Source organism: Tenrec ecaudatus, chromosome 3 (assembly GCF_050624435.1).
Source record: "Tenrec ecaudatus isolate mTenEca1 chromosome 3, mTenEca1.hap1, whole genome shotgun sequence".
NCBI classification, from domain to species: Eukaryota; Metazoa; Chordata; class Mammalia; order Afrosoricida; family Tenrecidae; genus Tenrec; species Tenrec ecaudatus.
This window is the reverse complement of record NC_134532.1, coordinates 119,530,205-119,544,754: the sequence shown is the minus strand read 5'-3', so window position 1 is coordinate 119,544,754 and position 14,550 is coordinate 119,530,205. Positions and strand designations below refer to the sequence as shown.

The following is a 14,550-nucleotide window of genomic DNA, read 5'->3' as shown; positions in this document are numbered from 1 at the left end:
AGCTTAATAAAGGCTAGTTATTTTCTTTCCTTTGATTTCTCTGTCAACTACAAATGGGATACTTGTTCTGCAGTTTTTGTTTTAATATGAACCACCATATAGGGAATTAAATTATTAAAGACTCATACTATTTTAATAAGTAAAATATTCTCAGTATAGTCAATTTTCACAATTATCCACATGTGAATCATTTAAAATTTTATATCTCATGTTGGCTTTCCTTACAACTAACAATTCAAAGTTCCCTTCCTAACAATTGTAAGTTGTTCTCAGAAAAGAAAGCTAAAACAAAACAATTATTTTAAGGTTAATGTAAATCAAACACCATTAAGTTGGTAAATCTTCTCTAAAGATAAATGACACACTTCAAAATTGAAAATAAATTCTATTTTCACTAACTTATCACTACTTCCTCATCTTGACCTCTGTATAGATGATTAAAATTAATACCCAGTAGCAAAGTTTCAAATTTTTATTCTCTTCCAATTTCAATATTTGTAGCGAGAACTTTATGTTGAAATTCAACACACTGAAATTCATTTCCTTTTAATATTATCGAGCTATTGTCTACTTTTCCATAGTAATTATTTATGCATTCAGAAATGTTTTCTAAAACAGAAACATATTATTCTGCAGTAAACAGTGTCATAAACATAAGACCAATTTACAAATGACTGCTGTTTAGTTCACCATTATAAAGTTGGATGAGATTAAAATTTTACTACTATGAAAAAATTACAAAATATACTATGATCATTTTTAGTAAGAAACATTAAGTATTAGAAATATAGTCCACCTAGCAAATGTTTATTGAATGCCTACTGTACATTTAATATGGCTTATTATTTTCTGAAGGTAATTAATAAGATAAATTAATTTCTAGAATAGTTCACTAGATCTTATTTCCAATTTACAAATAAGTAAACAGACTCAAAGAAATTAAGAAACTAATCTTAAACATACAAATTAGAGAGTACAACTTATTTTTGATATAATGATTGTGTATATTTCTTTCATCTTCTTTTGATGTTTCCTGAATCATTCAATATCTCGTCCATAGACTCTTTTAATATTGGACCTGGAGGCCTGACTTTTCCTTCAGTTGTCCAGCTTGAGATCTATGGGGCATACTGTTCCCTCAGGCTCTCTGACTCCGGGTTCTTTGTGCATGTCATTCTAACACGACTTGGTCTTTCCCACCTGGCGTCTGACTTTTTAATTTGCATTTTGAACTCCACTTCTTCCATTTATTTAATTACTCGCCATTCAAGAGCAAGTTCAGAGTCTCTCCTGACAACCACTTTGACCTTTTCCTTCCTTCTTGTCCTGTTAACGACCTTTTCCTTCCTTCCTGTTTCCTGGTCCTGATGCCATCCCCAAGCTCATCAGGCCTTCCTTCCACCCTGGTGTTCAGCGTGAGAACATCTGTTGTTGAGACGGTCTCCGAATTCAAGTGGGACATATTCAAGGTCATATTTGGACTCTTGTGGACTTCTTTTGATTTTCTTCCACTTCAACCTAAACCGACATATGAACAATGGATGTTTGGTTCCACAGTCAGCCCCTGTCCTGGTCTTAACTACTGATATTGAGCTTTATCAACTCCTCCCACAGGTGAGGTCAATTGGATTCCTGTGCCTTCTGTCTGGTGATATGCCTTTGTATAATTACCATTTATGTTGCTGAAAATAGGTATTTGCAGTAAAGAAATCGTTCATCTTCCAAAATTCTATCATGCGTACTCCAACTCCATTGCTATCACCAAGGCCATGTTTTCCAATTATTGTCCCTTTGCTGTTTCCAACTTTCACCATTCCAATTACTTGTAAATATCAAAATATCTTTATTGTACATTTCATCAATTTCAGACTGAACAACTTGGTGAAATTCTTCAATTTCTTCCTCACTATCTTTAGTGATTGGATAGATTTGAATAGTAATTATATTAACTGGATTTCTTTATAGGCGTATTGATATTAATCTATCGCACACCTCATTTCACTTCGTGATGCTTCTTGAAACACTCTGTTGAGGATTGATGCGATGTCCTCCCTCTTCCAGCTGCCACTCCTTCACCGTAATCCAAAGGATGTTCTGATTCCGAATGTGCAGTGCTGGTCCACTTTAGCCAACACCTGGAATCTTAATCTTTACATGGTCCACTTCATCTTTGACAACTTCAAGTTTTCCTAGATTTGTAAATTCCATGCCACAATTAGTAATGGATATTTATAATGTTTCTTTTCATTTTACGTCATGTCCTATCATCAAGTGAGAGCCCCCACATTATGTTCCGTCTGAATCATTTGAGCCAGTTCCGTTTTGAGGACACCGCGTGTGCTCCGTCCCCTGGCACTCGCTGCTCGTTCTCGATGTCGTCACATTCACTGCAGTGACCACACAGGACTCACGGACAACGCTAGCAGGCATGGAGTTTATTACGGAGTGCTGTTGTTGTTCCCCTTCTTCTTACTTGCCGTGGCGTTGGCTCGAACCCACAGTTACACTGTGCACAGCAGAAGCAAACACTGCACAGTCCTGTACCCGCCTCCCGCCGAGTCCTATTCCTGAGCCCACTGTGTCAACCCATCTAGCAAGGGCCTTCCTCCTTTGTGCTGCTCTTCCGCTTTCCTAAACACAATGTCCTCCTCCAGGAACCCGGCTCTCCTGACCACATGTCCGCAGTGTCTAAGATGAAGGCTTGCCATCCTTGCATCTAAGGAGCACTCTGGTCTTACTTCTTTCAATAAAGATGTTTGTCCTTTTAGCAGTCCATGGAACATTCAATATTCTGCTCCAGCAATGCCATTCAAATGCATCTATTCTTCTACAATCTTCCTTACTCAGTGTCCAACTTTCACATGCATATGATGAACACATTGTAATTCAGGAGAAAAATGCTCACGAGACAGTTGTTCTGTCAGGGCATGTTCCAAAGTTCTTTCAGAGTTGTTAATATATATCCAAAAGGCACGCTATTCCACAGTAAGTCTCAACCAAAGCCACGCAGATCTAGCTCCTTGGGTTTTCAAACTCAGCTCCCTAAATTGAGGGTCCCCATCACCTCATTCATTCCACAAGCCACTCTCCTGCTTAAAAGTACTCAATAGTCCTGGCTTTTTGAGCTGGGGAGTTCATTGCCTTGTCTCATGACTGCTTCCTGGTTCTGCTGTTGCTGCTCAGCTGTCACTTCTCTGGTGTCCAAGCAGTCACCTGCATTAAAAAACATCACTGCATAGGGATCTCAGAGTCCATAGGAAACACTCCACGCTTAGCTCTTACTGGTAGTGAGGGTCCTCCTTCATGCTTCTGATATGTCTCACGTTATAGCTAGCAGGTGTCACTCATACCTAAATCATGAGATCCTCTATCATTCTAGCTGCTTACCCAGACCTGTCAGGTGAAGAGTCATTTGGTAGGAATAAGAAAGGCTGTGGATAGAAAAGCCATATTAAATAATTCATTGTGTTGCACAACTCTTCCTCAGTTATATTTTAGAGGCTTCCAACTTCAGAGGTTTATCTGCAAGTAAGATATATGGAAATGTTCCACTGGTTTTTTGAAAACTTTTTTTCCAGTGGGTTATACTCACATGAGATATAGTCAAAGTCCCTGAATAAAAGGCGCACATATTTTATTTTATGCCAAACTACAAACAACCCAAAATGTCCAACAGGAGAATAGAAAATTCAGTTGTTGTACAGTCATACAATGGTGTTCTACTCAGCAATGAAAAATGAATAAGTATTATTACACAGAAAACCATGAATGCATTTCAAGACATTGTGTCATCTGAAGGATATCAGACCCCAATGAAGTGTATCTGTGTATTTTCTTCTATTTGGCATTGTAATAAAGCTAATCAGTGCCAAACTAATCCATAAAGATAGATTTCTGAGAGGATATTGACAGGGGTATCTGTGAGAGGACTGATGTAAGACATTTGGAAACATTGTGTAGAAAATGTGGAAATGTTGTGGCTCAAACTGATTAGTGGCTCTATAAGTTTGTTAAAAAGTCACCAGCCTATACACTCAAAAAGGTTTGAATTGTATTACATGTACTCATTCCTGATTTTTTTAATTTTAAGCCATGAATTCAGCAGTACTCACTAAAGGAATAGCACAGCAAGCTAATAGGCTATTGTGAAGTGTGACATGCACCTAAACCATTATCCAAGGTGTCTGAGGATAAGGTTCAAGAAGGGAAGGGATGACAGCAGTAGAGGGAAGGTTTCCCACTTAGTAGTTGCAGGCAAATAAATTTAGTATTAAGAGTTTTGAAATAATATTGTGATTTCATGGTCACCTCAAAGACAAAAAATACTCCAACAATAAAAAGAAGGGAGTCTAGGGTAAACACTTAGCAAAACTTATTAACATGAACGTTTTTATTTTCCTGTTTTGTAGAGAAACTCACCATTGTGCATCACCCAGGTAAGTTCTTGGGATCTATGGAAGGACTCGGGACTAAAGGGAAGCACACAGTCAACCAATGTTTAATATCAACATAATATGATTAAGGTGGTCATTATGAAACCTCATGGAGATATTGTGTTTACATGCAAGATCCTTTGGTATTTTAAATAAACCTAAAGGCATGAAGACTACCAATGCTGCTATTGTGTGCTGTCAGTCAGTCAATTCTGACTCCCAATGACCCCTTGGGATACAGTAGATCTGGATTTTCATAGGTGGGATCTTTATGGAAGCAAACCCTGGTGAGCCACTGGGTGGAATCAAACTGCTGACCTTTGGGATAACCACCAAGTGCTTACTACTGTACCATCAATGGTCCGGGTATTAACGCTAGGGGTATTGTAATGTGTGCTTTGAACTTAGGATGGCAGGTTCTTCAAAATTTACTTGTGATGATCTTCCATTAGTCATTTAAGCGTGTAGGTCTGGTTCCTCACATATAAAGTATAAATAATAATTCCTACAATGAAAAATTGTCAGAAATATTGATGATTAATGGAGGCTGATGCTTGCTAATTGGGGTAATTGATAGGTAAATTGACATGAAATTTGAATAACACTGGGAAAGTCATTCACTGGAGCACAAGGCAGGCTAGAAGGTGGTAAGTAAACTGGAAGCAGGCAGGGGTCCTCAAACTTTTTAAACAAGGGACCAGTTCACTGTCCCACAGACCCATTGGAAGGCTGGACTATAATTTTAAAAAAAACTATGAACAAATTCCTATGGACACTGCATATATCTTATTTTGAAGTAAAAAACAAAACGGGGCAAAAACACCCAGCAGGCCGGATAAATGTCCTTGGTGGGCCACATGTGGCCTGCGGGCCGTAGTTTGAGGATCCCTGGGCCTGTATTAAACATTGATTGTGGGACTGGAGAAACAATAGAACGGAGCCATATTGCTGGCATAGAAAATTAGAAGTCTCATAAATGTAAGAGGAGCCATACAATCAATGAACTGGTGACTGAGAAGTAGATTCCAGACCATAATGATCCATGGGTCAGCATTGACCTGTGCTCCATAGGGACCTCCACACCTTTCCTCCAGCTGCTTTGGGATGGAAACTAACTTTTAGATTCGCAGGCAAACACCATCCTGGGGCTGCTAGCAGCATGGATCTAATAACTATAGTTATAAGTGGTCAGTCTTGGTAAGTGGGGAAGAAAATCTTTAAAAGAGCAAAAGTAAATATGAAAGGAGAGAAAGGACAACAGAAATAATCAAGTGGTCAAGTGGAGGTTATTATTCAAAGCTGTCAGAATGATCACTATTGAGTTTAAGTGACCTGGATAGATTGGAATTGGAAGTAAATTGTAACTCATTTACCCAAGTCAATCCATAAAGGTAGAAAAATTAATAGCATATTAGCCAAGGGTCCCTTTTCAACATATCAGTTTTACTACTTTATAGTCTTCTGTTACTCAACACTCAAATATAGCATTAAAAAGTGTTTTAATAAATGAATCCATTACATGTGCTAATAACTGAAGAGACAGTAATGTTCTTTGTTTTTAGGGAATGAAAATATTTCATATAGCCTACCTTTCAGCAGTAAGGTAAGCAGTATTTCCCTTCATTTTTTAATATAAAGAAAGATATTTTCTTTCAAAAAGAATATGCTAACGTGTGTCTGAAACTTTCTAAAAAAATAAAGAAAAGAAAAAAAGATTACATGAGCCTATATGTTGCAAGAGGACACAGAAACCCATGAGCCTGCTGAGGCGGTCGGGGGGAATGTCCTAAAATTGATTGTGATAAGGATTGTATAACTCTTCTTGTTATGATTGAGCTTTTGAATTGCATGATATGTGGATTAAATGCCAATAGAACTGTTTTTTTTAAATCCATGAGCCCTACTTTCAGAAAATTAACTATTCAGAACAAAGCAAATAAAATGGAACATAAACGCAACCAGAAAACAACACCAAGACAAACACAGAGCTCACTATCATTGAGTGATTTGACTCCTGGGGACCCTGCAGACAAAGTAGAATTGTCCCTTAGGTTCCCAAGACATTAACTCCTCATCTTTCTTCCAACAGCTAGTGGGTTCAAACTGGTAACCTTGAGGCTAACAACCCAATGTGTAACCCCGTATACCACTAGAATACAACTTGTACACAACTCGAAAGTCTTAAAGAAGTTGTGAACAACTACATCTATTTTAGTAATAACTCAGTGGAAAGCTTATGTGAAATAACCGAGTTATACAAAAGAGTATATCTCCAAAATACCACTGATACAAATCTACATCACTTCACCTTGATGAGTTACCATATATACTCGAGTAAAAGTCAACCCGAATATCAGCCAAGGCACCTAATTTTACCACAAAAACTGCATTAAAATATGCTGGATTCCCTCAATACAATAGCACCTTGCTCAGCTAAACGGTCATTCCATGATACCCACCTTCCTGACATGATCGCTGAAGACACATGTGTGCATAAACAAATGTGGTGAAGAAAGCTGATGGTGACCAGCTATCAAATAGATGTAGCGTCTGGGGTCTTAAAGGCTTGAAGGCAAACAAGCGGTCATCTAGCTCGGAAGCAACAAAGCCCACAGAGAAGAAGCACACAAGCCTAAGTGAACATGAGGTGTTGAAGGGATCAAGTAGCAGACACCAAAGAACAAAAACCATCATTGTGTGATCACCTTCCCATATAAACGCTGAAGACGAATGTGTACATAAGTAATTGTGGTGAAGAAGGCTGATGGTACCCTGCTATTGCGAGATATAGCATCTGGGGACTTAAAGGCTTGAAAGTAAACAAGCGGACATCTAGCCCAGAAGCAGCAAAGCCCACATGGAAGGAGCACACGAACATGTGTGATCATGAAGGGCCAACAAAGTAGCAAAGGCGGGGGGAGGGGGGAATCATACCAGCGTGAATGAGGGGAGCGTGTGATGGGGGTCCAATACCCATCTGTAGACAACTGTATATCCCTTTCAGAGGGGTGGTCGGGAGGAGATGAGTCACTCAGGGTTCAATGTAGCAACAATGAAACTCAAAACCTCCCTCTAGTTCTTAAACACTTCCTCCCCCCCAACTATCATGATCCCAATTCTACCTTGCAAACCTGGTGAGACCAGAGGATGTACAGTAGTACAGTTGGGATCTGGAAACACAGGGAATCTAGGACAGATGAATCCCTCAGGACCAATGGTGAGAGTGGTGATACTGAGAGGGAAGGGGGGTTAGAAAGGGGAAACCAATATCAGGGACTCTACGTATAACCTCCTCTCTGGGGGATGGGCAACAGGAAAGTGAGTGAAGGGAGACTCCGGGCAGTGTAAGATAAGATAAAATAATAATTTATAAATTATTAAGAGTTCATGAGGGAGGGGGGATCAGGGAGGAAGTGGGAGGGGGGAAAAAAGGAAAATGAGCTGATTCCAGGAACCCAAGCAGAAGGTGAATTTTGAGAATGATGAGGGCAGCGAATGTATAAGGGTGCTTTACACAATTTATGTATGGATGGATTGTGATAAGAGTTGTATGAGCCCAAATAAAATGATATTTTGAATGTGCTGGAAAACTTAGCTTATACACGAGTATATACATAACTAAAAAGTCGTTGCTATTAAGAGCTAATAATAACACTAGTAAAGAACAGCCATTGAAAACCAACATTAGATAACTTTGATAATGTGCTGACCACAAATTTTCTTCAATAAAATTAGGTTATCCCAACTATCTATGTAAAAGAAATTGACAGTATTATCAAGGGTCATATGATAGCTATATTTCTAGGAAGATCCTTTATTAGAGTCTTTGGTGGATACTTATAGTGGAGTAATTGTAGTTTATTAATTTTAGTGACTTTTGAGCTAACTTATGCTTCCAGTAAGTTATAAGTAACCCTGAAAATAAGCCATTCACTTTCATGAATTTGAAATGGAAATATCATTAGACTCATTGAACTGTAGTAGAATTATGAGATGCCACTGATCTTGAGTTATTGAGATTTTTATCAAATATTCTTCTTTTATACAATCTAAAAGACACAATCATGATATTGAAAAAAGTTTATTGTGTTTTCAATTAAAGTTTACGCAGCATATTAGATTAAAGTTTACACAGTATATTAGATTCTTGTCTGCTATAGAAGTTGTTCAGTGACATTAGATTTTTTTTTTTTTACAAAATTTTGACATTTTTGTGAACTGCATTTTGGTTTCCCCATTATCATCACTTTAGTTTTCTTCCTTTTGTCATCTCATCTTTACTTAAAATAACTGTTGATCTTTGTGTAGCTTATTAGTGGACCCAGAACTCATGGATAATAGCCTTTAATTTTGCTGACCACTCTGTTATGTGGCTAAAAATGGTCCCATGTTAAAGTTCTGGTTCAAGGTTTAAAGACTAACTTAGGACATAGTGCCAGAAAACCTTTCATGTCAATTGGTCCAGTAAGTCTAGACTAGATCAGAATTTAACTTCTGTTTCATGCATTTCTCCAGTTCTAGCATGGTCCATCACTGTGACCTTCACCAGAATGGTTGGTAGTGGTAACTGGGCACCTTCTAGTTATCCTGGTCTCAGGGCAAATGGGTAAATGATTTGTGTGAACTGTTAGCTCTGTTGTTTGGTTTTTGTTGTTGTTGTTGATTGATTTTTGCTTGAGACTTTTTTCTTTCTCTCTTACTCCTAATGAGTAGATACCAAGAGTTGTAGATGAGGTCCCTGCTCCCAAGCTTTGAGACCCCAAGGAATCCCAAAGCTCATTCCTTTCTTTTAGATACAGAACATAAATTTTGTGTGCCAATTAGCTGAGTTGTCCCATGAATCTAAAGATGTACACATAGCATAATTTTAAAGCAAGTGTTCAGTAACAGAAGATGTGTACAAATTTATGAAAATTAGGCTGTTTTACTCAACCATAAATAAAATTTGAATTTAAGGACGTTGATGTAGTTGAACTTAAAATGATTTTTTCTTTAAGATGGAGGATTGTCTTGCCATGTACCTCTACAAAGCTATTTCCCCCTACCCCAACCCCCCATTGCTAATAAGAGAAACTGTACCTTATTATTGTGATTCTTTGTTCAGCCTTGAAATGGAGAAATGTTCATTCTCTTTCTTTTATAGCTTCCTGCTAGGACCCAAGTTGAAAAGGAATCTGGATTCTTTTGCAAGAAAGAGTACTAAAATAGGTAAATATTAGTTACACATCTGTTTTAGAAAACCTAAATTAGGTTAGTAAGACAACTAAAGGAATCATTTATCTAAGAAACATCACTTTAAATATTCCATCGTCTTCTTCTGAAAGGATAAACATATGTATTTTTTCAAGCTAAATGTGATTGTTGCTTAGAAAGATTTATGTATAGGATCAATTATATGCTAGACAATCAATTTCTTTTGATTATCTTTTGATAATCTATTATTCACTAATACATTTCCTGTGATCTTATTTTCAGGTTCTTAGCATGAAACTCAAGAATCCGCAATCACTGTGTTTTCTGGGTGAAGCAAGCTTATACTGGGATCACCTGTGCTCCCCAGGGCAAATCTATACTACGAAAACAGAGCTGTGTCTCTCGATTTTGGAATTTGTTATTGCTGCAATTTAATTAGCATTATACCTGTTCCAGACAAATATATTAAAATCAAATTCCAGAGAGTTCTGGTACTCTGAAAATTCTTACACTTTACAAAGCACTTGCCACTTCAGCAACTCGTTTCCATTTTGAAAATCAAAGGAGATAAAAACGGAGAAGTTAACAGCTACAAAGTGAAGTTACTGATATATTGGGAGCATTCACTTTAATAATTTTCTTCTACCTTCCATAGAGTAGCCATGGAAATAATCATTTGATTTGTACATATCTAGTTCATTTTATTACCTTTGACTTTATTATGCATCGCAGATTGGTATTTTTTGTATAAATTGAAGGTTTGTGGCAACCCTGAATTGAACAAGTCTGTCCATGCCATTTTTCCAATTTCATACCTCTGTGTCATATTTTGGTAATTCTCACAATATTTAAAACTTTTCATAATGTGATTGCACACTTAATATACTACATATAGTAATGTAAGCATAACTTTTTACATCCAACTTTGTATATGTTGCATTGTCTCCTCAAGGTCAAAGATTAGCTGTATATTGCTTCTTTTCTTCAAAGTCAGAGAGTAGGAAGTTTGCTTATGAATAATTTATGTCTCACTGCCAATTGACAGAGGTCTAGTTAGACGTGTGAGTAACCAGGAGTTAATAAACTTTGTTCATGCTATTATCCCTTCCTCAAAGTAAAATTTTGCCCTATTCCATTACTATTAGCTTTAACCAAGAGCCCCCTAACTCAAATTTACATCACTCTGCCTTATGGGAAAATTAGAATTGGGACTTGAAGTTATCAAAATAATTTTATTTTTAATATTAAGTTCCTTTTTTCTATCTAGTTAATGTTTTAGGTAAACAAAGATGAAGCATTTAGACTAGTGGTTTTCAACTGGAACCAATATAGTGCCTTTGTCTCAAGGCATTTGTCAACATCTGCTTTTGTTGTAAGTTGTCATGACTGGGGAGGAGGTACTCTTGGCATCTAGTAAGTAGAGACCAGGAGTGCTGATAAACATACGACAATATCTAAGACAGGATTACTTGGTCCAAAATGTCAATTGTGCAGAGATGACATGCACTATAAAGTAAAATGGGATTAACATTTTAGCAAGAAGTTGTGAATATAAAACTGCAGACTTCTGAAGGCAGAAATCCCTGTGCTAGCATAAATGCATACATTTATTTTGAAGAGCTCAAGCCTATATGGATCATTACGTATTCAAGAGAACAGATGAGTCTGATACTACATTATGAGAAATCAGACATCAGTGGATCCTGCCCCATGGAACTTCTACGTTTTAGAAAATGACATTTTTCTAGTAAAATTTGCCTTGTTACCTGGGGCATTAATATATTCTCCATGTACATTCAGGATTTCCTCCTCTGGGTCCTTTGACACTGAGTATAATACGCAGGGCTTCAATTTAAATAACGGTGTTACCTGAACTTTTGCTTTATATTTCTTTTCTAAAGGGATAAATGTTTAGGAGAGACAACTGTATTGTCAGCCTGGTCCAGTGGCTCCCAGCAGAATATCAAAAGGCTGGTTTTAGGCCCTACTTGCAACATTTGCAGCCCTTTCTGTAGCTGTACTCAATAACCACCTGAGATAGTCTTATTTAATAGAGCCAACCTTTAGAATAGGAATTACAACAAGAGAGATAGCAAATATTGTTGTTCTTAGGTGTCATCAAGTTGACTCTCGCTCGGAATGACCCTAGGTACTACAGAAATCAGCACTGCCCATCCTCACAAATGCCGTGCTTGAGCCCATGGTTTCAGTCACTGTGACAATCCATCTTGTCCTGGCTTTTCTTCATTTTCATTTTCCCTCTACCAAGCATGATGTCATTCTTCAGAGACTGGTCTGATCCTCATTGGAATAGAGCTTTTCCTTTCTTTCCCAACATTTTTATTGGCAAATAATTCGTATATCATATAATCCATAAGTTCAATCATTCAGTCATATCAAGGAGAATTGTACAATCACCCCCACAACAATTTCAGAGCACCCCCATTGTTAAATCACCTTTATTATGAGTTATGAAATCACAATCAATTCTAGTACTCCCTCTCCCCTCCTGTCTTCATTATTTACTCTCCAAGTCCCCTTTCCTTCCCTATCATGCACTCCCAACCCCTGCAGTTCCTATATCCCCTTGTATCCATAAATATCATTATGTATCCACTCCTCCTGTGCTTCACAGCTGGGGACCCAACAGAAATCAATAAAAAACAAAATTGTGCTAAGGTAGTAAGGATAAAAACATGATAGGATACAGACAACAATAAAAATAATCCACGAGAAGGAGAAGATTCCATCAACATTCAAAAAGACAGGGACGAAGTGTCTGTCATGGAATCAGTAAGGAATACTTGCACCAAGATCAATTTTAGGTCGTGTCTATAGGAAAATCAGCTGGTCAAGGATCCGGTTCCATCCAGGATAATCAAGATTACAATGGTCTCTGCCTAACAGTCAGGCTGTTGGAGACTCTTGCCTTAGCTAGAGTGGATCTCCCAGTGGCTCAGTCTGACTAGATCCTCTGCAGATGGTTTCTGAGCCCCCCAAACCCCCATAGCCCTCCACAAATTGAGTGTTCATAATTTTTGCTCTGATGCTTTGCTCCTCACCATATTCAAATTTTGTGATTGTCATCTTTGGATCACACATGCTGGTGAAATTTTGTCCTGTGGACTTCATTGATTCCTCCCTTAGCTGGTTGCTTGTTTTAATAAAAAGCCTTTAAGACCTTAAACCAGCAGTTCGCAACCTGTGGTTTGCAACCCCATTGGGGTTGAAGGACTCTTTCACAGGGGTCTCCTAAAACCATCGATAAACACATATTTCCAATGGTCTTAGGAACTAAGACACCAGTCCTCTATCTGTCTCCAGATGGGTCTGCCCACATATGAATACCCAGTGTGATGACATCATCTTGCCAAACCCATCACATACATCCCATACGAATCCAGGTGTATGTGACAGGGGTAGTGCCATAATGTTCTATGCAGACCAGTCACACATGCAGCTACTGTGTAGGGAGCAGTTGCTATGCTGAAAGCAGCTACTCTGTTAAAAGCAGCTACTGTGTTGAAAGCCACAATATCAGAGGTAAAACAACACTTCATGAATTATAATTACTGGGCAAATGTAAAATTATGTACTGTAAAATCATCAACTGCAAAAATATGTATATATATCTGTACCATGGGAACATAATCTGGATGCTGACTGGTCTTTTTATATTCAGCTGTGGTTGATGTGAATACTACCCCTTTGTGATTGTAACAGGTATGTAAACAAACAACACAGAGAATGGTAAATCATAGGAAATTTTAACGAACTGTATTGACTGAACTATGCCATGTATCATCTTTTGTATTATTAAAGCTATTGCTATATATTATTTTCATTAGCAAACCATCCATGACAATGGATTGTGTAGAGAAGAATGTTAAGAAAAGAAAATATAATGAGGATTTTTTACAATATGGTTTTACCTCAATAATTACAGCAGGAATTGAGAGACTGCAATATAATATTTTTTGTGAAGTTATTTCAGCCAAATATATGAAGCCAAACAAACTAAAATGCCATTTGATAGCAAGCATACAAGCTTTGCCAGCAAGGATACCAACTATTTTAGAAACAAGGTTGATGGACTTAAGAAAGCCAGACTTGACCCTGCTGGCAAATACCACAAACAAAACATTAAGCTTCATATTTGGTGGCACTCAGAATCGCCAGAGCTATGAAGCTTCACACCATTGCTGAGGATTTACTGTTGCCAGCAGCCAAAGACATTGTTCAAGTTATGGTTGAAGACGAATTTGTTATAAAAGTGAGTGCAATTTCCTTATCTAATGACCCTGTGCACAGAGAATTGCTGACATAGCTGCTGATATTTTTGATCAGGTAATCCATGAAATTAAATCTGCCCAACTTCCAATATTTAACATCCAGTTTGATGAATATACGGATGTTGAAAACTGTTCATAGTTACTGAGGTAGATTAATGATGGTGAATTTAAATATGAGTTTCTTTTTTGCAAACCTCTTGAAATGGCAACTATTGCATGTGATGTATTTGACACAGCTGGTTTATTTCTGAAAGAGCATACGATCTCTCAGGGAAAGGTTTGTGGTGTTTGCACAGCTGGTGCTCCAGCTATGTTAGGATGTTGATCTGGATTTCAACATCTGGTACTGAAATAGTCACCAAAAGTCATCAGAACTCACTGTATGATTTATCAGCAAATAGTAGCAACAGAGATGCTGCCATAAGAGTTACAAGAAGTAATGAAAAAGCATCATAAATTCTGTTAATTTAGTAAGGGCAAGCACTTTAAACAGTTGACTGTTTTTGCAACTGTGCAACGAGTTGGATGTGCTGAATAATGCTCTGCTATTTCATGGTGAAGTGAGATGGTTGCTGAAAGGAAAAGTTTTAAAATGTGTTTTTGAGCTTCGTGATGAACTCAAAATGTTCTTA

General features: G+C 37.6%; 1 protein-coding gene across 1 annotated transcript in view; it reads left to right on the top strand.

Annotated features, from left to right (window-relative positions):
• Nucleotides 1–14,550, top strand: part of BANK1 (B cell scaffold protein with ankyrin repeats 1) — a 345,748-nt gene that overhangs the window by 313,960 nt on the left and 17,238 nt on the right. Inside the window, exon 13 of the mRNA XM_075543540.1 lies at nt 4,410–4,436. Within this exon, the coding sequence (XP_075399655.1) occupies nt 4,410–4,436 (27 nt within the window). The remainder of the gene's footprint in view (nt 1–4,409; nt 4,437–14,550) is intronic.